The 23,720-nt window shown below is 38.3% G+C and overlaps 2 protein-coding genes across 3 annotated transcripts; one reads left to right on the top strand and one right to left on the bottom strand.

The window, feature by feature from the left end:
• The first annotated feature begins 397 nt into the window (after positions 1–397).
• On the top strand, positions 398–12,843 carry KING1 (SNF1-related protein kinase regulatory subunit gamma 1). Of its 2 annotated transcripts, XR_016083482.1 has the most exons (7): positions 398–829; positions 3,357–3,529; positions 5,600–5,677; positions 5,790–6,065; positions 7,597–7,760; positions 11,761–12,203; positions 12,356–12,843. XR_016083482.1 is itself a non-coding variant. In XM_010252440.3 (6 exons), the coding sequence occupies exons 1-6, from the start codon at positions 673–675 to the stop codon at positions 12,056–12,058; spliced, it is 1,146 nt and encodes a 381-aa protein (XP_010250742.1). In that variant the 5' UTR covers positions 398–672; the 3' UTR covers positions 12,059–12,232. The 2 variants fall into 2 exon arrangements, 1 of the variants encoding a protein (XP_010250742.1); XM_010252440.3 differs by lacking the exon at positions 12,356–12,843 and having other exon boundaries at positions 11,761–12,232.
• An 8,084-nt stretch (positions 12,844–20,927) lies between these two features.
• On the bottom strand, positions 20,928–23,652 carry LOC104592900 (exocyst complex component EXO70B1). The gene is made up of 2 exons (XM_010252439.3): positions 23,270–23,652; positions 20,928–23,176 (listed from the first exon to the last, which is right to left on the bottom strand). The coding sequence occupies exon 2, from the start codon at positions 23,146–23,148 to the stop codon at positions 21,184–21,186; it is 1,965 nt and encodes a 654-aa protein (XP_010250741.1). The 5' UTR covers positions 23,149–23,176; positions 23,270–23,652; the 3' UTR covers positions 20,928–21,183.
• Positions 23,653–23,720: the final 68 nt, after the last annotated feature.

Raw genomic sequence — 23,720 nt, 5'->3', positions numbered from 1 at the left:
ATCAATCAAATAAGAAACCTTTGAAATGCCTACGTGGCGCTAATATGATGACCAAACACCATCTTTGGATCAACCGGCTTGATTCGGTTTATAAGATTAGGTTCGGATGCCAAGTGCCTACGGCATAATCCGGCTCGTCCGGTCTGATCCGGGTGTCCGCTCCGCCTATAAAAATATTGGCGGCGAAGATAAGAACGAACCCCAAGGAAAGTATTGTCAAAATATAGTTTATAGCAAATATATGGTGTTTCAACAACAACCGTACTATGGTGTCCCCAAGCAATTTATAGGATTGGTTCGATGGAGTTAGACCCCACACTCCTCTTAAATCCTTCAGCTGCTCGAATCCGACGGTTGTGATATTACGGTCATGTACGGACTTCCTCATTAGATTATCATCACCCTAGTAGGTGAGCATAAGGAGCATCGTTATCCATGGTCCTCGTAGGCAATGGTCCTAAAGCTCAGTCTTCAAAGTTGTCAGTGATCGATTGAAGTTGCAGTGAAGGAGAGAGAGAGAGAGAGAGAGAGAGAGAGCGAGCGAGCGAGAAAGAGAGAGAGACAGTTAATAGAGAAAGAGAGCTTGTCGGTCTAAGAAATTCTTATTCTGTCCGTGTATGAGAGAGAGAGAGAGAGAGAGAGAGATCTCGAATCTGGGATCTGTAATTAAGCATGGAATTGAGCCCACGAAGTCCTGAAGCAAAATTAGGACTGAAAGTGGAGGATTTATGGGAAATTCAAGAGCCTCAATTGACACCGTCGGAGAAGCTAAACTCCTGCTTCGAAAGCATCCCCGTCTCCTCATTTCCCCCAGCCCCTTCTTCTGAAGGTCACCTCTCTTAACTTTACTTCATTTCTTTCGTCTTCAGTGCTTTTTCTTCTCTGTCCTTTTTCTTCTTTTTTTTTTTTTTAATTTTGAGTTGCTTATATATTAGGATTTATTTAATAACGAGCTTCACTTTTGAATCTAATTAATAGAAGATCAGTAAGGTAAGCATGGTAGGAAGAAAATTTCAGTGAATCAACGATCCTTCATCCAACTTTTAAGTTTTTACTCTATCAAATGGTGCCATTATCTTGACATCGAAGTAACTTTTTTCCTTAAGCTCGGCCTGTTTCGCCTTAAAAGGGCGGAAAACCTTTCAATCTTTTGAACCTCAGCTATACTATGGGTCTTTTACACCCAAAACTTTGTTCCACGTTCCTTTTACAAGGAAATAAATGCAGCCTAAACTATCACTTAAGTGATTTTTTTTTTGATAATTCTCACTTAAGTGATTCATCTACGCGTATATCACCTTCTCCATGCTTAGTTCATACCATTTTCTCGATTAAAGAATCTTTCGGAGTTGTGGAATGTTGATAATGCCATGACCAACTTGCATTAGTGTGAACAGGTAAAGCTACGTTTGCTTATGTTTCATTAGAAATTGGAAAATTACAAAGGACTGCCTAAACTACACTACCCCCAGTTAGAAGTTTTACCTCATCTTTAATAAATAAATAAATAAATAAATAAACTTACTAACAATTACTCTTGAAAGAAATGAAACCTTTTCCTCCCTCTTCCTTCGGTCAGGATTTCTTTTCCCGCCAACAGTGTCCTATTCCATAATGTTTGCACTGTTCTTCTATAAAAGCTATTGAATTTTGGAGGTTTGAACATGACGTCTGTGTCTGTATCTCTGTATTTGTAAATTAACAGTTGGTGGTTTATAACAAATTGATGTCTGTAACCTTCACTGAGATCTTAACGTATTAGAATTAGACTACAAAATAGAGAAGAACTCTGAGATCTTAACCTGAACCTGTAACCTGCACTTTATTATTCCAAAAAAAAACTGGCTAGTGATAATTATTTCGAGGACAAAACTTGTCAAAAACAATTTTGAGGAAAAAAACACTTTGATAAGGTTACATGCTATATATATATATATATGTGTGTGTGTGTGTGTATACACACAATGTATGCTATTTTGTCCTATAAAACATTATTAACAAATGTAAACTTCTAGACATTTTTATGGGTATATAATGTTACAATAAAAAATGGAATACCTTAATAGTTCATATTTTTTCTATATAGAGATGTCCATGTTTCTATGTTTTTTCACCTTGCTCAGTTAGACTATTATACAGACATTGGTTTCTGATTCCTGTCTCTGTGTTAGGGGTGTTCATTTTGAGACTGGCCTGGAAGCCAGGCCCAGCCCACAAAAATATATTATACAAATATATGTGTATATGTAATGTTTATAATATGGAAGATATAATGCATATTATATATTATATTATAGACTATAAAATACTTCATACATATATTGTATGTTATAAGCCTGGAAGACTGGCCTGGGCCTGTATAGACTCCAGCATGGGCCCGGACTTGAACCCTTATCATAGGTGCTAAGCCCGGCCTTGCCCAGCCCATGATTACCCCTTTTTCCTTTTTTTTTTCAAAAAAAGAAGCAGCCGAGCTATCATTGAGTAACTGAAAATTGTACAGATTGTCCTGGTAGGAGAGATACTTGTAGTTGTGCCTTACAGGCCACATAAGCTAGTGTCATAGTGTGTGTGCAGCTTGATTATCTAATCTGTTTATATAAACAAAAGAGGTTTGAGTTATATTAGATAGAAGACAACTACTTTTCGGCCAGTGTAGCCTCTCAATCCAGTACTTTGTCTTCATGGTGGTATTCAAAAAATCTACTAGCTGGAGAGATCACCCCTTCTCTGTGTCCATACAATGCTGTCCTATTTATAAGCTTATTTGTTACTTTCACCAGGATTGGAATAACTGTGATAAGCCTATTCTAAGGCAAATGTGCATGGTAAGTTTCACTCCTTGGGACTCCTACTTGCATTCGAACTCTGTGCATCATTGAATACATGCATATGGGACTGGAACTTATCATATTGGCATATTAACTTGGGAGTTCCTTTTTCTTTTTAATATTTTTGTTTACATAAAATCAGAGACAAAATGTCAACCAATTGGAAAAAAATTTTTGGCCTCGGTGCATCATCCTATTCATGTTTGTATGTCTGTTTTCATTTCAGTTTTATTGCACATTTTTTTTTACCATATGGCTCAGTTTGGGAAGAGCACAAATACAAATATGTACAGTGCAAATACAGGTTTAGAAATACAAAATACAAGGCTTTGCACTGTGTATTTGCACTCCTTCCAAACTGAGCCTTAGGACATGCTGGTAACTTTCAATATTTTCCACCTATCAGTCTTTATAATGTCTCTTCTTTGTTTTTTTCCTACATTGTCCAGAACTCAGAGTTGATACATCTCTGAAGAACATGATATTAAGACCCCTTTTCTTTTCCTTTTGACAATCTGTATCCAGTAATTGAGATTAACTCGGATTCCAGTCTGGCTGAGGCTGTCAGAATACTATCTGAACACAAAATCCTGAGTGCACCTGTACGGAATGTTGAGGCACCAGAAGATGCTAGTTGGATTGACAGATACATCGGCATTGTAGAGTTTGCAGGAATTGTTGTATGGCTTTTGCATCAGGTTTGCATACCAACCTTAAGTGGTTATATGTAACAATTACTTACATTTAGAGATACATTGTGTTAGCCTAATTGAGAAAAATAACAGCTACAACAATAATATAGGGGGTAAATTACAAATACCCTACCTGGGGTCTCCAATAATAACAATAAAAGATACTCTCACTTTGTCAAATAGCATATTGTCACATGATGCGTTTAGAATTTCATGATGAAAATTTTTAACCTTGCCAATGATTTGGTTCCCTTAAACCTTTTCAAGGATCAAATTGCCCTTTTTGGTACATTATTTGGATATTTCAGTTAAAAGTTACTTTAGTTTCCTTTGTAGGACATTTAGGTTAAGTATGATGACATTGAAACCAAGTAGATTGAAGATGATAGAGTTCTTTTGGTTTTTGGTGATCATATATTTAACAGGAAAGAATAGGAGCAATATTGGTAATATACAAATGGGGTGTAGTTGGAATAAGGATTCAGTATGTATGTGAAATATTAGAAGTTATTTATGCCATTGCATATTTGTCATTAAGAGTTTCTCCTTTTTGAGTTCTGTCTAGAGGGGTAATTGTAATTTTAGAAAAATGGGGTGGGTATCTGTTGTTGGAACTTGGAAACCCCAGGTTGGGCATTTGTAATATACCGTAATAGAGGCATTGTTCTATTTCAGTGTCTCAATGCTCAGATACAATTTATTCTAGGAATAAATGTTTATATGCACTGGAATGCTTTGGTGTTTAGACATATTAAGATGGTATTGAAGAAAATTCTGGGTTTCAATTTCTTTAAATACACTAGCATGACCACACCCCAAGTGAGCATCCATGATCTCTGGGAGTGCCACCTTGTTGAAGTTGCTACAGAACAGATGTTAGAATTTAGTTTTAATTTCTTGATAGAGTGCAATGTTGGGATAGGAATCATCTATCAAAAAAAAAATGTTGGGATAGGAATCATTTACCGGACCCAAATAGTTGGGGTTGAGGCTGTGTTGAGTTTAAGTCTTTCATTTTCTCTTCTCACTGTAAAGGATGGATTTTCCACTCTTATCAATTGAATACTATGAAGTGATCCAACAGGGATAATCTGGTTATTACATTATATGAATTCCAGAACTTCAGCTATTCTTGGGATCCCATATAAAAAAAAAAAGCTTTCTGCAACAGGAGATTCCTTTGAGTCAATGCTCATTGAAGATATAAAAAAAGTTCTCTCCAAATTCTAGAAACTAAAGACTAATACCCGTTTAGTCTGAAGAGAATGGACAAATATTGATCTGATTTAGGTTCTTATCTTCATTTGAGTATTTTTCACTCTTTTTAAGAAAATGGAGGGATATCTACCTTATACCTCTTATGTGAAACTGGGTTAAACAGGGCTGAAACTCAATAATCACTTTCACCGCCATCTAATTATTGTACCAGAAATATGGCATTGGTTACGTAGATCCTGTTCTATTAAATTTCTCTTTATTATGATAATTTAACTGGTCTGATTGCTTAGAAGTCTTGGATAAAAGAAGTAAAACTAGGAAATTACTGTCCATTACTTTTGAATCTGGTAACAATTAGGAGTTCAGCACTTGGTAGTTGAAGGAGACTCTCAAATTGTTGTGGGATGGCTGACAGACCCAGCTTCAGCCATGTGGTGACACAAAGACTTATTAAGGAAAGTCAACTGGCTTATAAGAAATATGACTGTTACCTCTCTTTGGATGGGAAGATCAGCAAACACCTTAGTGGATGGGTTAGCTAAGCAGGGGGCTACAAGGGAACATTTATTTTGGGCTGCTTTGTAATTGTATTTATGGCTAATTCTGTTTTCATTTTGATGTAATACTACTCTGAAGAGGTAACAGCTCGTGCCTCTTTTGGGTTCCCTGTACTGCCTTTTTTTCTGAATTAATAAATTATCTTCATTCATAAAAAAAATGAATAGAACAATTTAGAATAGGAAAGAATTATCAAAAAAAAAAAAGAACAGGAAAGTGCTGATTTGGCCTTTTCTTCTTGCCTTCTTGAAGTTTTTCTCTACCCTACCTGAAAACTGTAACAGCTGTTATTCTTGGCAGTCTGAAGTTGCAGCTACGACAATGGATGGAAGCTTTTTTGAGAATCTGGCTTCTTCTGAGTTCTACAAGGATACAAAGGTTTTACTTTTTATAATGCATAAAATTGGTTTCCGTTTTACCTCATCTTCTTTTCTGCTTCTCTTCTTTCACTTCAAATCTGTACCTTAAACCTTACCTGACAATCTCACAGGTTGGAGACATCTCAGGGACATTCCGTTGGGCCCCATTTCTTCCCCTGCAGAAATCTGATAGCTTTTTGACGATGTTGTTGCTTCTATCCAAATACAAAATGAAAAGCCTTCCTGTGGTTGACCTGGGGGAACAAAAGATTGATAACATCATCACTCAATCGGCTGTTGTTCACATGCTGGCAGAATGTGTTGGGCTTCATTGGTTTGAGAATTGGGGAAAGAAAAAACTCTCTGACCTCAGCCTTCCAATTATGAAGCCAAATCAATTAATCAAGGTGCCTTGTTGTTTTTCCCCTTATGTTGGTATCTATCTACATACATACATACATGCATGCATATGCATGCTCCTAAATATCTTCAGGTCCATTTGATTTTATTTTGGTGCCTGTCATTGTCCCATATGCAGTTTTAATGTTATGTGGTGCTAAGATGCCAAAATATGGATACTGACATAGAGTATCATACTTTAAAAGGAGATATGGCTATCCAGTTGAGATATAGGGCATGGATCATAGATATTGATAGATATCTATTGTGTAAAAAATGCCAAAGGCTAGGTCCACATCCAGTCTACCCCTCCCAAGACCCCAGATAGTCAGGACTGTCATTGGTAATGGACCTTGATAGATCTCCTTGTGTGGTGCTGATACCATATTTTTATGTTTATTTACTTGTTCTTGCTTAGTATCATTCTTTAATGCTTACAGCTTGCAAAATTAGATGAAATATAACAATTTGTTAAGATAAGGCGTGTACAAATTCCTGGTATATTCATCCTATATGTGTATGTGTCCATGAGGTACCCCTTGTTGTATTGGATGCACAATATGCCTGATACATGTAGATTAAGCATGTAAAGTTATCCAGATAATTAGAAATGTCCATGCATTATTTCTTGGAAAAATTGTGTATGATTCTCCTATACTTGTATAAGTATTGTTTCAAATGGAACAGCAAGTAATTTTTTGTTCTTAACCATCTTAGCATATTCAGGGATGACTTATTTGGTGATTAGAGAGTGGACCTCTGTAAGCTTTTCCAAAAAAAAATTGAACATTCTATTGGCTCTCAATCAGAAAGGAGTTGAAGATTGCTCCCAATTTTCAATTATATCAATACATGAAACCTTACTTTTCAACCAAAAGTATATGAAGCTATACTATGATAAATACCTTGTACTAAACCCAGGAAGATGTGGGATCTGAAGGTTTGATGAGAGGAAATTTGTTGTCAGGTCTCAGAATATTAGTTTTGATGGGATATGAGAAGATACGGATCGAGCAAAACCCTGATTTTAGTAAGATGAATGGACACAGACATATTCAGCAGTCCTTTGGGACCAATCTGCTAGATTAAAGAGAAGATATTGAACTCCACTGTGGACTCTTTATTCCATATGATTTCCTAGATCAGCCAAGTCTATATCTGGCAACCATATCAGGAATTTCAATGAGTGACCTACTTCAGTAGTATCATTGCCTGGATTGGTGGCTGAGTTCTTGGGATTTTACTTGTATACCTTCACTACTTCCACCGACACTGGTAAAAAAAATATATTTTGTGTGAAGGTGAGGTGCTACTGCTAGCTGTCTTCCAATTGTGCATTTCTGAAATCAGAAGTGGTGTGGCACAAAACATCTTAGACCTTGTATGATGTCCTTTTAACAAGAACTGGAGATGGAAAAGCCCTTATTTATTTAAAGTTGAAGCAATGGCATTGGAGGGTGATGTTTCCTTGTTAATTTATGTTAGGGAGTTATCATTCAACTAGTAATTGATCCTGAATGCCTTTTCCCTCTTTTTTAGGTGCATGAAGATGAACCAGTTATCAAAGCATTTAAACTGATGAGAGAGAAGGGAATTGGGGGGATTCCTGTGGTCGAAGGTGGAGGAACAAAGGCAATTGGCAATATAAGCATCAGAGATGTTCAGTTCCTACTAACTGCTCCAGAAATATATAAAGATCACAGGTCTGTTTCATTGTTATGCTTTCTGTATTTCATTGACTGTCTGTATTAACAAACAGCGGTTCCAGAGCATAAATTATTAAAAATAATCTGTTATTTTACAGGCTAGATTGTTGTTTCCAATGTTGTTTTGCACAATGCACTTTTGTGTTGAGTTGTCTTCCTATTAGCAGTATATTCTTTGAGTGGTCCATGTTCTAGACCAACCAATAAGTAGCTGACCAGATTGAATATAGAAGTAGGTTTGTTAATCAGGTTGTTAGTGAATTTCCCTGAGTGACCATGAAATCTTACATATGGAAAGCTAATTTGGACTTTGGAGCCCAAAAGGTGTCTCCATTTTTCTCTCCATCATGAGAAAACTTTCAAATCAAAATACATTGCAAAGCATACAAAATAAGCCTACTTTTATATGCAAATCTTATACTTTATTAGCTAATACAACTACACAAGGTGGGACACATGGATGGTATAGATTATGGGGTTGAACATGTGGCCAATCCATTAGGTCCCCTGTTATTGGCCACAAGATCCCTCTATTTGGGCTGATTGAATGTCAACTCATTTGTAAAACAAACAAAATAAAATAACTAATTAAAATGTACTTACAGTTTCCATTGCTATGGACAGATTTCTGGCTCTATTCTTTATCAAATATACTCAAAATGGACTGACCAACAACTTTACTTGATCCTCTTTCTGCTTCTTTAACCTTTTGATCTTGAAAATCTCGCCCAAGAGAATGCCAATGGAGCTGTTTGATCCTTTTCTTGCCTTTCAGAATTATTTTTCTTTTTCTATAGCACTTGACTAGATAGCTAGGGCCTAGTCTCCCTCTATCAACAGTTCCCTCTACTTACCAAAGCAAGTATGATGGTAGTTGAATAATGGGGCTTCTCTCTACCAAAACACCTTAAGATGAAGGGACCCTATCCACCTTAGACTCTAGGTGGTTCCTCCCATTAGGGAACCACTTCAAGCATTGACCAATAGGAATCACTCACATTCCCTACCTTTCCTCAACCATTCCCCTATTTTCTCTTATCCTTATCTCTTTCAAAGTTTTAGATAAAAGTTAGAGAATAATTAGGAGAGATAAGAGAGGTTATAGGGTTTACTAGCCTTGACTCAAATGAAGGGGAGTCCTAACAATTAGGGACCCTCAATGACCACAATGTAGGGCCATATATGTTGGTCTTTGTGGGTCCCACACTAACAATCTCTCACATGGACCAAGTGTGGTCAATGGTAAGGGGGCATAGATTGATCAGAGTTAATGGTGCTTCTCAAGCACTTAGGCAATTACTAATGTAAACAAAAATCATGGTAGTCCCTCCTAAGATTAGAGCTTTTGACCATGCATCATGATGTTTACACTTGTAACTCTTAGTGCAATGGATTATATTTACATGCCCTAGTTGTGTTTTTATGCTTGTCTATTACTATAATGTGCACAAGATAGATAGACAGGTGCAGGATTACAAGAACTAGAGAACTTGATGGCTGACACGTGTCATTATTTAAATTCTGCAAATTAATTGACAATTCTCATGTTTCTAACATGGTTTGTAAACACATTAGGAGGCAACCCCTTAGTCAATGGATTTGCAATCATAAGTTTAGTTCTTACACGCTCGATGATAATTTTCCATTCTTGCACTCTATCCCTCACTACTAAGTACTTTAAGTCAATGTACTTATTTTGGTTGTTAATTTTGTTGTTCTTCCAAAAGAACACAAATGCAAAATTGTCATAGAGTAGCATTATTGACTTATCCACATAGTCAAGCACTAAAGCAGCGAGTCCTGTGATGAAATTCTTCAACCAAATTGCATGTGTCGTGACATCATGAACATCCTATGAATTTTGCTTCCATTGTGGAGGGCGTCCTAAGTTTTTGTTTAGTAATTTTCCAAAATAGCTCCTCCCACAAGCAAAAAAACATATCCTAATGCAGACCTTTTGATATTAGGGCACTCGGCAAAAGTTGAGCGTGTAACCCAACAGCTCAAGTTTGTCTACTTTTTCTGTAACTAAGTGGTCCTTAGTTCCTTGTAAATGCCTAAACACCTTTTTTTGCTTTCCACTATTCTCTTTTTGGATTACTTTGAAACCCGCTCAACATTCACACTACAAGAGCAATATCAAGTCTTGTGTATAGCACATACATCATACTCTATTGCATATGCATATGGAAATCTCTCCGTGTCTTCCTTTTCATATAGGATTTGAGGACAGCCATTTATAATCAACTTGTCTCCTTTATTAACAAGCACTACACTTGGCATGCAATTCTCCATATCGAGCCTCTGCAATATCCAATTAATGTATGCCCTTTAGGATAAACCCAATGTCTTGTGGTCTCTATCTCTATGGATCTCGATACTTAAGACATAGGATGCTTCTCCCATGTCTTTCATGTCAAACTATTCAATAAGGAATCCTTTGATTTGGTTAAGTAAGCTAATGTTTCTACTAGCCATGAATATGTCATCAACATACAACACCAGCAAAATAAAGCTACTCCCACTAGTATTAAGGTATATACACTAATCAACAACATTCTCTTAAAAGCTAAATGACGTTATAATGCTGTGAATACCATTGACGGAAGGCTTACTTGACTTTTTTAACTTACACACCTAATGTTCATTTCCCTTGGCTATGGAACACTCCGTTTGATCCATGTATGTTTCCTCTTCAAGATCCCCATTTAGAAAATTTATTTTTACATCCATTTGATGTAGTTCCATATCATAGTGCACCAATAAGGCCATTATGGTTTGTAATGAATACTTTTTTGAAACAGGAGAGAAGGTTTTATTATAGTCCACTCCTTTCTCTTGTGTTATATCATTTTGCCACAAACTTGGCTTTGTATTAAGAATGGAAAGAGTGTCTCCTAATTTTTCCATAAATCTAGCTTTGTACCTCAGGCATAAGAACATAGTCAGGACCGGTAAATATAACCCACTGCATTGAGGGTTACAAGTGTAAACATTATGATGCATGGTCAGAAACTCCAATCTTAGGAGGGACTACCATGATCTGCGTTTATATTAGTAATTATCCAAGTGTTTGAGAATAACCATGAGTTCTTATCAAGCTATGCCCTCAGCCCTCTTACCATTGACCACACTTGGGCTAAGTGGGAGATTGTTAGTGTGGGACCAACAAGGACCAATGTATATGTTCCTGCATTGTGGTAGTCATTGAAGGTTCCTAATTATTAGGACTCACATTCAGTTGAGTGAGTCAAGGTTAGTAAACCCTAGAATCTCTCTTATCTCTCCTAGTTATTCTCTAACCTCAATTTGAAAAATTGAAAGAGAGATTAGGATAAGAGAAAATAGGGGAGTGGTTGAGGAACGGCAGGGGATGTAGGTGATTCTTATTGGTCAATGCTTGAAGTGGTTCCCTAATGGTAGGAACAACCTAGAGTCTAAGGTGGATAGGGTCCCTCCCTTTTAACGCTGTTTTGGTAGAGAGAAGCCCTATTATTCAGCTACCATCGTATTAGCTTAGTAAGTAGAATGAGAAAAGGAGACTAAGCCCTAGCTATCTAGTCAAGTGTCAGAGAAAAAAATATATAATTCTGAGAAAGGCAAGAGAAAGATGGAAAAGCTCCATTGCCACTCTCTTGGGTGGGATTTTCAAGGCCAAAAAGTCAGTAACAGAAAGAGGACCAAGTAAAGTTGTTGGTCAGTCCATTTTGAGTACATTTGATAAAGAATAGAGCCAGAAAATCGGTCCATAGCAATGGCAACTGCAAGTTCGATATTAAATAGTTATTTTATTTGTTTGTTTACAAATGAGTTAACATTTGATTTAGAACACCATCCAGATGACAGGGTTTCATGTAGGGAATATTCCCACTTGATCCAACTAGTGATTTTTTCCCCTTGCACGATAGTCATTCTAGATATGGGAACAGGGAGACCCTCTCTGGTAGTTAATTATACCATGACCAAGTGTGCTTATTTGGTATTTATCCATTTGCAGCTCCACCACCGCTAAGAACTTCCTGACATCAGTTCGAAAGTATCTGGAAGATCATCACGATGCTTCTCCTATGTTGCGTGGAACAATTACATGTAGAAGGGACAACACGGTTAAAGAAGTGATTCTGAAGCTTGACTCTGAGAAAATACATCGAATTTATGTTGTGGACAATGATGGGAACCTGGAAGGGGTGATTACTCTGAGAGATATTATCTCGAAGCTAGTGCATGAGCCCCCTCACTACTTTGGTGACTTCTTTGATGGTGTTGTGCCACTTCCTCTGAACAGCAGGGTTTGAAAGGACCTAATTCCGTGTGTTGACCGTTCCTGTTTTCCACCACTGATGAATATTCCGTTTTCACATCACCTGCCTCTTGTATGAATTTTATACTGGTCTTTGGTCTATAATTGGAGACATTGTAAATCTAATTGTACTCATGAAGGTAGGTATGCTCTTTTTTTTTTGGTTCGAGTTCCCTCTTGATCTGTATATTTTTCTGGCCTTTTCATCTTCTTTTGTCATCTGCTTTCATCTCTTCCGTCAATATAGAAGGGTCAGGACCTAACAGTTCAAGAGTTCTCATCCATGGTGAAGGCTGCAGGGCTGTTCTGAGAAAAGTCTGGGATGCATGCTTTAACCGAGAATGAATCCTTGGGCTTTGGTAGAGAGGAACGGAGTAGCAAGGATAGATAAAGGATCTGGAGCAAGAGTCAGACTGGACTATGATGTTGATGGGGCCTATCAAAAAGATTTTTTGTTGACATTTTTTCAGGGCCATGATGCAAGGAGGCGTCTAACGCTACTATGCTCGTGCAGTAATCCTCAATTGCAAGTTCTCCAAAGCATGAATGATGAATCTACGAAAAAAAAGAGAAATCATCAAGGAACTAAAATAAAGCGAAATTCTCATGACTAGAATTTGTTCTACATTCGCATAAAATAACTCTCCTCTAGTAGTTACTAATAACAGGAGAATGGATATTGTTTGAAGAAGCTTGGGTGAAGGCGTCAAGGGTGATCTCTGATTTGTGACGGTGATGCAGGTAGTGTTCGTAAACGCTTTTAATAAGTATTTCTTTTAAGACATGGGACCACACATTAAATGATTTTTAAGTATTAATAGGTGTTTGGTAAAAAAGTGGGGAAGAATTATTTTTTTAATGTACTTTGAAAAAGTGACTTCTGAAACTCTGAATGACCGGCGGACACATTGCCTACTGTGTGACAATGCAACGCAATACCGGGGAGGCGGGGGGACACATCAAAAGGATTCCCCTTTCTACTTTCTTTCCCCCTCCCACCTCTTCCTCCACCACCAGTCCACCACTCAACCTTCTTCACATTTTCAAAAACCCTAGTCAGAATCCTTACCAGTCACCGCTAATCGACCTCCCTCAAATTTTCTGCAACGGAAAGGATCAGGGACAGGTTAGAAGAAAAATAACAAGGACAAAAAAGATCTTCGAAATTCTTGTTCATTCTCTCCTCTTCAAGAAAAAAAAAGCAAGGAAAAACAAATAAGTTTAATTTTTGAACTTCCTTCTCTCCATTCCTGTTCAATCTATTCGAATTTGATCAGTTTTGGAAACAAGAGCGAACCCTTCAAAATTTATACAGAGATTGCAAATGCCTTCCAAAACTAGGTTTTGAAAATTTTCAAGGACCAGTTTCTTTATTTTTTCTTTAGTCGTTGAAGGAGAAGGGCATTTAGTTTAGACAAAAAAAAAGGAAAAAAGGGGGAAATGGGAAATATTGGAAGCAGTAGCGGTGGTGGTTGTAATAGTAGGCGAAGACATGAGAATCATCACAGCCACCCATCACCCCATCCTCCCCAACCTCCTTAGCCTAAAATCACTGGAAAATGCTACGTTTTTGCCGCAGCAACCCCTTACCCTCCCCAATACCCTAACTACAACTAGCCTTAGTACCATCAATACCCTGGCTATTGCCCTCTACCACCATCGACGATGTCGATCCCATTGCCCGCTCTATATGATCACCACCATCGTGGCGGTGGTGGTGGTCCCCATGTCGATCCTATTCATGCAAATTGGGCCACTGGGCATTATCGCTGTGGGATCTGAAACAAGGTTATTTTTATTATTATTATTATGATAATTTATTATTATTATTATTATTATTGTTAATTGGATCCACATGGCAGCCCATGTGGGGATCCATGTGGGATCTCAGTTGAAATGTATAGTATAACATGTGAAAAGTATTGTATATATGTACGAGTGAAGTGAGGGTTAAAATTGTCATTTGTATAAATATAAGCACTTGTGGGGAAAGTAGCTTACCAAACATTCCCACCCCAATAAGTACTTACAAATATAATAAGTGACTTGAAAAAGTGGGTTACCAAACAGCCTAAAGGGTTGTTAAAATAATTACTTCTTGTGAAACAAGTACTTAATCATCAAACAGGGTCGTAATGCAACCCGGATTTCCTACTACTTTCTCTACCCGTGCCCTACCCCACAACTGCAATGGCACATCTCACAATATAACATTGCGATGTGTGGCTGAAGGCGGATAGTGTGTGGATAAAGAGTAGTGGGCAGGAAATCCGATTTGGTTGTTAAGTTGGAACACTAGGACATAAAGAGGTGGAGCATATGCTTGGAGATTTGGAGTTTTAGGGTCTGTTTGGTGGGATCGAAATGGCCTATTTCCGTGTACTGTTTGAAATGGGAATTAGAATCAGCACGAATGAGATTTAATTCCCAAGGGAGGGGCAGGGAATGACCATTCCCTCAAATGGAGGAATGCCATTCCAGCAGAAATGGGAATGGGATTCCAGTTCCACCCAACCAAACAGTTGGAATCGGAATAGTCTATTCCAATTCCAATTCTAGACCCCTATTCCTGCAAACCAAGCAGGGCACTAGTGTTTTTTATTTTGGGTAAAATACAAAAACCTCCCCTCTATTTTTTAAAAATTCGACAAATACCTCCCTTTCATCAATAACCAACATGAAAAAACGTTAAAGTGATGATCAATCTTTCTAAAATACCTATTTTACCCTTTTACGAATTATTATGCTCTATTTTTACTAAAATACCCCTATCTCAACAATTTCATAATCCACTCGAATTGTTTATTTCTTCCTCATGAAGCACAGTGGCGGAATGGCATGCACTCCCCCCTCCCCCCTCCAACCTTCTACTTCAATTTCTTCTTCTTCTTCTTTTCTCTCTCTCTCTCTCTCTCTCTCTCTCTCTCAATTAATCTTTTCCCTTCCTCCTCATCTCCCATCGTTTGACTTTCTTCTGTCACTGCAAACACCCCCTCGGTTACCAATTTCATCTATTCGAGCGGCAGTAGTGGCTGAACTACTGTGACCACCCCATACCACTACTGCAACTATGGTCCCCATTTTTCTCAATCATTCTCTCTCCCTCTCTTTTTTCTTCCCTCAATTCCTTCCATTTGTAACCTGAAGCGACCGCCTCTACCAATCAATCCTCTGTTTTTCATCCGTCGACTAGGTCTGAATCTCTAGACTCCCTCTTAGCTTTTCTTCCATTATCTTTACATTTCTTGTTTTCTTTTTTTCATCTTTCCCTCTCTAGCATTTTTTTTCCTTTTATTTTATTCCCATACCTCTCCACCATGCTTCCTCCTGTAATGAACGAGAAATTAGAGTACAGTTCCCATTGCTGAACGAAATTCCTAGTATCATTGTTGGACGGGTACTGGGAATCGGTAAGCATCGACATCGGATGTGTTAGTGGACTAGATAATTAAGCTGTAAACACCATTTTCCCATCCCTATGCAGTGAAACTTTGTATTGATGACCATTGACGGGTCTGTCTCGGTTCATCCATACAATTGTCTTGTCCATTAAGTTGGTATACCAGATTGAGAAGTTGTACGGTTTGTGCCCATCGGGTAGAATCCACAGATGAACCATTTGTTAGGGGAGATAAGAACGTTTGAAGCAAAATCTTCGATGATAGACAGGAACATCTATTCAAATAACTCCTTGGGGTTGAAATTGCAAAAGAAGAGTAAAAGAAGAAGACACTGAACATAAGAGAAAAAAGGGATGATTGGACAACAAGGAATTGGGTGTCCCATGTTGGAATAAAGATAAATTGATCTTAGAATTCATCTGAAATATTTTTGGAAAATTTGGGTTCCAGCCTGATTTCTGGTTTCTGTGGACAAACATCGAGTTAATGCTTTTACGAAGGAGGACACTCAAATTTTCAGCGGTAATAACGTAAAGGCCATGAATGAAAGGGAACATAAAGAATAGTCATCGGCTAATCATCGCCAGAGGCTCATCTCCTTTTCTCTTCAAGGTTCATTGAATTCATTTTCATTGGAAGTAATCAGTGTTCGGCGGAACCAGTAGTTTGCTAGGAAAGTTACTCAATCAAACTTCACCGAAATTGGCTATTACCGTCAATTTTTTAAAGGCACATGTGTAGAAGTTCTGGAGGCAGTTCCGACAGTTTGTGAGAGAAAACTCTTACAATTGCACATCTTCGCAAGTTCTAGAGGCAGTTCCGATAATTCGTGACAGAAAACTCTTACAATTGCATATCTTCACAAGTTCTGGAGGTAGTTCCAGCTAATAGAAATTGTTTAGAGTCGGTGAAGGCCAAGCTGGAGGTTGGCGTCCTTACAATCTCCTTGGCCAAGCTGTCCGTGGACTAGATCAAGGGCCCAGAGTGGTCGGAATCGAAGGTGGTGAGGGGGAACAAGCAAAGCTGAGTGAGGCCAGTACTAGTCGTACCAAAACACAAGAAATATATAAACTAATTAAAAAAGGGTATAATGGGTATTTATTTGATGCATGGGTTTAATGTTTTTCGTTTGGATCAATGACGGAAGGGAGGTTTTTGTTGAATTTTTTAAAAATTCAAGGAAGATTTTTGTTAAAGTAAAATTACAGGAGAGGTTTTTATGATTATCAGAAACTTAAGGGAGGTTTTTGTATTTTACCCATTTATAACGGAATAAACAAGAATTTAACGATGAAAAAAAGTTTGACAGAGGAGGAGGTAAGAAAAGGGAGGGATAGATCTCTAATCAGCCGATAGTGGAGGTGAGGGGAACTTTTAGATATTTTATCAGCCGATATTAACAATGGGTCATGAATTACGACAAATATGGTGATGACAATGACAGTTTAAAAATAGCGACGATGACTACTCAAAACTTGCCCTAGAGCTAGAAGCAAGAGGAATTGAAGATATCGACACCTCAAAGCGAAGTTACTGGTTGCCTACAAGAAACCAAACCTCTGCCTGGCTTTAGCGAACGTTGCCAGGCTAAACAAATGGAATTTTTCCCCAACCAAAAGCAGGGAACAACTTACATGACAGGCATCATTGGGACGAGAACGTTTTTGTTTTTATTTCTTTTTAAAATTGCATGTCAGTAGAAAAATTGAAACACGTTCTTGAATTGTGTTTTTGACCTTTTGTTTTGAAAAATATGAACAAGTTGGCATATGTTGCTTAAAAAACAGTTTGTGTTTTTAAAACTGTCGAAATAATGGATTTTAGAACAAAAACAAATTTTATGATATCAAAACACCAGATGGAAAAATGCTCTTTAAAAACAAAATACACATACAAAACCAGCAATATGTTTTACTGTGTTTTTTGTTTTATGAACCAATTCACATTGAAGAGCACTCCCGAAATTGTAATCCACAAACCTCATTCTACTTTTAAGGCCATAAATAAACATGGTGGTACCTTGAGAATAAAATCAGCCGGTTGCACACTGGAGGCATTGATACGAAACCTTCCTCTAATGTGTAAACAAAATTGCCTGCAAACAGGACTAGATCCCCTTCTTGGCTAAGGCCATTAACTAACAGAACACAACTTGGGGGAAATTGATCATAAATCATAATTTATAAGTTCTCGGGTTGAAGAGATTTTCAAGGCTTAACCTAATCTTCCTGCGCGACAATCCAATTATGATCTATAGTGATAGATGAACAACCTAGTAGGCTAGTACTTGATGTCCATCTTGTGTAATCCATTATCTATAAACTGCCTCTTCAACCTTTCTTTGCTTGAAATGCTCTTCTGCCCCCTTTTAACTTCCGCATCTCCCCAAACAGGAATGCTCCTCACACACTTCAACGGTTCAACCAAGGCGGGTGGACCTTACCCTTCCAACACAAGGATGTCAGGAGTGTCTTGTAAGCATCCAAAGTAGGAGTACAAATATTCCTCACCATTTGATCAAAGACCTCTCTTAACCCTTTAAATCCATTTTATAGAGTCCAATATTGCATATAAGTTTTCTTGGTGCAGGAAACGGGAGGCTAGAGTCTTCGCCTATTCTGTCTTCAGCACCATTAACTGCCTTTTCCACACTTCTTTGTTCCGAAAAGCTCCTCCACCACTTTATCTTGCACTTTTTTAACTAAGAAGGCTCCTTATGCATGTCAATAATAGGACTGAAAGCTAGTGGTGACTTCCCCTTCCAGCACAAGGATGCCAACTGCCCAGTGTTTAGTGAACATCTAAAGTGGGAGGACACCCATTCTTCACCATTTGATCAAAGACCCCAAGGGTATTCTCATCTCTGTTAACTTGAGGGCTCTACTTAATGTTTGCTACAACCCCATACAGCAAGCTGCATGAGGTGTTGTAGCTTGTAGGCCTTAAGTATCAATCCTAACTCAAGCTTCTCCATCTCATTGAAGTTCTGTTGTGCTTCACCAATTAGCCCTTCGTTACACAAATCTCATTGAAGTTCTGCTGTGCTTCACCAATTAGCCCTTCTTTACACAAACCGCAAACAAAAATGGAATAAGTAGCACAGTTAGGGAAGCAATTATCCTTCAAAATCTCATGTTGGAGAGATTTAGCCTTGTCCAAAAGAACCACCTCAGAAAAATCCTTGATTAAAAATCGAGGACAAAACCTCTCCCCATCTTCTTGTTCAATAACTACATTGCATCATCAGCTTTATCTGCTTTTGAGTACACCTCTCCCCATCATCTTGTTCAATAACTTCATTGCATCATCAGCCTTATCTGCTTTTGAGTACCCCTTGATCATAATAACATATAATACAAGGTTAGGGAATATGTTCTGTTCAAACATTCTCCACCACTTAACACCAGCTCTAAACAATCCATCAATCAAACAGCTATACCCATTTAACCCCAGAACAAATTCATTCTTACTTAATGATCCGAGCAGCTTGAGAGCCTCGTCTATTCTATCCAATTTAGATAACCCATTAAGCCCGTCTATTCTATCCAAGAGTCTGTATGCATCACAGTTCTCTTAGCTTGGCAGAGACCATAAAGAATTATGTTATGGATCATTGTGTTGGGAGAAATACCTCATTTTGTCATTTAGTCAAACATTTGGAGTATGTCCTTGGTTTTCCTTGATTTGCAGAATGCATCAATGAGAATGGCAAAAGTAGGTCAAGTCAGATAGCAACCAGACTTCACAATTTGGCTATAAACTGCCAACACTAAACATAAATACATCTTTCTTTATCAGAAGACATATGATATATTGTAAGTACTAAGTAGTATTTAGCCTGCAATCAAGTTTTTTCATCCTCCCAGACAACTCAACCACCATCTAAAACATTAGAGTTCATTAAGCAATTTCCAGTCCAACTCAAAAACAGAGCATATTAATTATAAAATTGTGGGATATCAACTGCAAAACCGCTTTCATTTCATCACCTAGATGAAATCAAAAAACCCAACTAGAGATTTTGCTATTGTTGAAGAACAGAAGTAATGATGTTTTGCAAACTGAAGGGACGGCCTCTCGAACAGGCCTTCAATGGGAATGGCAGTGGCTAGGATGGTTTGTACTTCGTTGGAGACCGTGAAGTCAATATTGGAGATGTTTTCTTTTTTGATAATTAATATTGGAGATGTTTTCTTTTTTTGATAATTAATATTGGAGATGAAGGTTTTTTTTTGATAATTAATATTGGAGATGAATGTTTTTTTATAATTAATATTGGAGATGAATGTTTTTTTTTATAATTAATATTGGAGATGAATGTTTTTTTTATAATTAATATTGGAGATGAATGTTGAGAAATGGAAGGAGAAAAACCTGTTCTTTTGAGGTGGATTGGGAGATGGGTGGCAGAATTGAAGAAGATATTTTCATTATGATGAAGAAGTATTAGATTCTGAAGGTCTGGTTTTAGAGGATTCAAGGGGGAAGGTGGTCTGCCGTCTGCCCATCTCAGACAGCAGTAGAGAAATAAAAGAATAAAGGAGGCATTCTTAGACAGAGGTTTTGATTGTTCAATTGTGAATGTTGGAGTGCCATCAAGATTTGAAGTTTATGGTCATTTCAGACGAATACTTCCATCATGTCTGAGCTATCTGAGGTGTCTTATGACTTCAAATGCCATATTACATAGATTCTGGATTTCACCCACTAAAAGACAAAACAAAAGTCATGCAGTTCAGCAACTTCACCAAGGATTTGTGATAACTCTTGAAACAGATCAAGGTTTGAACTTTAAAGGGCAAAGGTGGAGGCAAGGCGGTTGGGTCTTGGAGAGGGAAGGAATTAGAGTAAAGGTGTTTAGCCACATTAAGCCTGAGGATTTGTAATAACTCTTGGTCAAGGTTTTAAAAGATCAAAGATGGAAGTGTGACAGTTGAGTCTTGGAGAAGCAGGGAATAAGCCTCAAGACCTGCGTGTGTGGTAGTTGATGCTTTTTTTTTTCAATTATCAAAAAAAGAAAAGCCTCAAGGCATGTGTGTGTGTGTGTGTGGAGTACAATTTATTTCTTTTATGATTTATATTCAACTTATATATTTCTTTTTTAATACATACATAGTCTTTTTAATATGAATTCTATGTTTATGAGATTTTGTTTTATATTTATAACATTTTCAACCTAAATGAAATAATCTGTTCATTTACCTACATATATAGATCAAACTAAATTTATTGGTGAATTTTTTATGTATTTTGCAATGCAATTTATAGGAGGTAGAAATATAACATTGAGTTAGAGCACTTATAAATGGTAACTCTGAACTTAAAAAATATGTAGCTGTATCTGTAACATCATAGCAGTTAGATGATGCAAGCAGCCAAGGATATATCAATGAATTCCTTTAGTTTTACAGAATTATGGGCACAGAACTACTTAAAATCTTAACTTGAATTCACAACAACAAATTAACTTGAGAGGACTTTTTTTCTTTTTGATAAATAGTGAAACTTGACGGGATTCACAACTGAAGAAGATGAATATTACATTTACATAATTATTACAGTATATGACGAGTATGCCTAAGTACTCCAAAATGATGTGATTATGACATTAAAACAACAAGGAATAAAAAGCATACAAGCTGTAACTTAGCAGGCAATTTGAATTCGGAACAAGTCTCTGATGTGACCAGAACGCTGACCTATACACAAATCCCAACTGCTATGTACTGAGTTTTCTCCTTGGATTGTGCAGAACTGCAGGTGTTCCTTCAAACAAGTCCAACAAATAGTTCTCTAGATCCTCTGGTGTATACTTTATGTACTTCCCAGCATGTCTTCCACTTTCAAGATGGCTACCGAACCTCCCCACAAATGAGCGATATGCTGGAAGGACTTTCTCTGATATAGATATTCGAAGTTCTTCTCGAAGTTGAGGATCTGGAACCTTCCATGCTGTCTGATTCCTACAAATTTCTTCAAAACCCAAGTTAAAGCTCTTAAACCTCTCCTTAAGAGCTACCTTGGATACATTACTTAGGCTCCCACCACCCCCAATACCTTCATCCTTTAAGCAAGATAGCACCTTGCTCCAAGAAGCTCTAAGATAACTCGTAGCATACTGCCGTATCTGGCTGCGACGCTTTCGGACCCAGTGATCTCCCAAAAGCTTGCCAAGCTCAGAATCTTTCACTTTCTGAACTATGTAAAGTATATTGTTCATCAGGAATACATACTGCATTGCAGTATCCTCATAGTACTTTGATTTTTCCTCAAGGTTTGATTCCAGAGATGAAATTAATGATCGCAAACGGTTACCTATTGGAGATGTGCTGCCTAATTTCAAAGCCTCATCATTATCACCATCGAAGCGATCTGTATCATCAGTACTGCCTTCTAGGAGAAAATTTAGTGAATCACTGTAATCTACAAGCAATCTTATATAATTCATCACATAACGTGTCAGTGGGTGAACCTCACCACCTTGGATTGTTTTGCGTGACGTCTCGCTTTGAACAGCATTTTCAAACTCAGCAAATGTGCCTTTTGCTGCCTCACCTAGCCCAGCCAGTATACCCCGTGCCTCACCATAGACAAAATTGCAAGATTCATCAGAAAATAATGATTGCAAATCTGGCAACACATCTGCTAGTGCCTCATACATGTCAAGTATCCGAAATAGCTTCTCTGAAGACCTTAGTCCAATTGCAATTGCCTCACCAAAATTAAGCAGCTGCATCACACAGCCTTTTGCAGTCTCAGAAAAACAGACCTCTTTGATCAGTTCAGAACCACCAAAAACTTGATCACAAAGCCGCCTCTCCCCTATCAAAATAACTCTAACCACGATCTTAACAGCCTGGATCCACTTCTTCATCTTCTCATCCAGTGACTTCCACTCAATCTTCTGCACTTCCTCAATGCTCAGCTTCTCGATGCCAAGAATTGATAGACACTCATCCAAAGTATCGCGACGGACACTACAGTAAACCTGACAGCACTCCTTCTCATACCCCGACCTAATCATCCTGTCGGCTATCTCCTTGAGGTCAGCAATTGCATCCGGATGGATCAAGTCGGCAGAGAGATCATCCCCTAAGATCCCTCCTCTCTCCTCAGAGCAGCTCTCATGTTCATCCTCAGCAGAGCTCTCAAAGTCCTCAATGTCTCCATCGTTGGAGGTAAATGAGAGCGAAATTCTACGGATTGATCCATAAAGCTTCTCAGCATCGAGAGGGACCGTGTTCCGGATCAGGATGTGGCGGAACTCCTCCTCAAGCCTTGACATCGCAAGCTGCAGAACGCTCTCAGCACGGTCCATGACTTCGCCGTCCGATGACAGCGTCAGATCCTCAGTCAACTGGAGGATCTCATCAACGGCCGAGAGGTAAGCAGCCGCCTCATCGGGGGAATCCTCCCAGGGTGAAGAATGATGCCGATAAGTACCCGACTTGGATTCCCATCGAAGAACGATCTTCTCTGCTTCTTCGAATCGCTCTTCAGTCTTGCTCCGACCGGCACCTCCACCGCCTTTAGAAAGCAACTCGGTGATAGTAGAGAGACGATTGTCGAAGCTGGAGAGGATCAAAATCATATCCTCCGTAACGTTTTTTGAAGTCCCTAAGCTCTTCACAATCTGTTGAGCTGCGGCCATTACCCTCTCATCTCCATCAACAGTGGCCGCCATCTTTCCCTAATTACTTCTGATCTTGATTCTTCCGATTTAAAGTTTGGTTTAATAAATTAGGGTTTTCAACGCGATGGAAAGAAATTGAAGAAAGGAGGCAAAAATGATTGAAAAGACTGACCTGTTTCTATAATTTAGGGTTTCGGTCGAGAACTTCAAGCTGCAATTTCCATCATCACCATGTCTGCACTGTCATCCGGCCTTGCCAGGACGTTTGGCCGGCTCAACTCAATTGAACGCCTCTACTTCAACTGAAGAACGTTCGTTCACTTTTATCCTTGATCCTTCCAGTGTGAATTAGCTGGACTTGACTTCCTCCGTCGAGTTCAGTTCGCTCCTTAAAACAGTAAAGAAGGATGAAGTGCTCCTTTTCACGGTTAGATGTTAAACCACGTAACTGATTGGCCAGCTTGACAGATAAAACTTGTAAGAACGCGAAACCGGATTTGCGTTTTACACCAACCTCACGGCACATCGCAGCCGTGTAATAGAAACATCTTGCCATAAATGACAAAATCAAGTACGGGAAAAGTAATGTTTAAAAGAGGCTGTGATGTTGGTGTGAGGCGCGA

The sequence above is a fragment of the Nelumbo nucifera genome, chromosome 3 (genome assembly GCF_055504915.1).
Source record: "Nelumbo nucifera cultivar China Antique chromosome 3, China Antique-T2T, whole genome shotgun sequence".
Lineage (NCBI taxonomy): Eukaryota > Viridiplantae > Streptophyta > Magnoliopsida > Proteales > Nelumbonaceae > Nelumbo > Nelumbo nucifera.
The sequence above is the reverse complement of the archived record's forward strand: the minus strand, read 5'-3'. Positions and strand labels throughout refer to the sequence as shown.

What these genes read in the sequence shown, in the direction of transcription:
- KING1 (XM_010252440.3), top strand. Translation starts at nt 673, where the DNA reads ATGGAATTGAGCCCACGAAGTCCTGAAGCAAAATTAGGACTGAAAGTG. An exon ending in CCCAGCCCCTTCTTCTGAAG is followed by an intron (nt 830 to 3,356) that starts GTCACCTCTCTT and finishes ATCTGTATCCAG; the next exon opens with TAATTGAGATTAACTCGGAT. An exon ending in AGTTCTACAAGGATACAAAG is followed by an intron (nt 5,678 to 5,789) that starts GTTTTACTTTTT and finishes ACAATCTCACAG; the next exon opens with GTTGGAGACATCTCAGGGAC.
- LOC104592900 (XM_010252439.3), bottom strand. Translation starts at nt 23,148, where the DNA reads ATGGCGGCCACTGTTGATGGAGATGAGAGGGTAATGGCCGCAGCTCAA.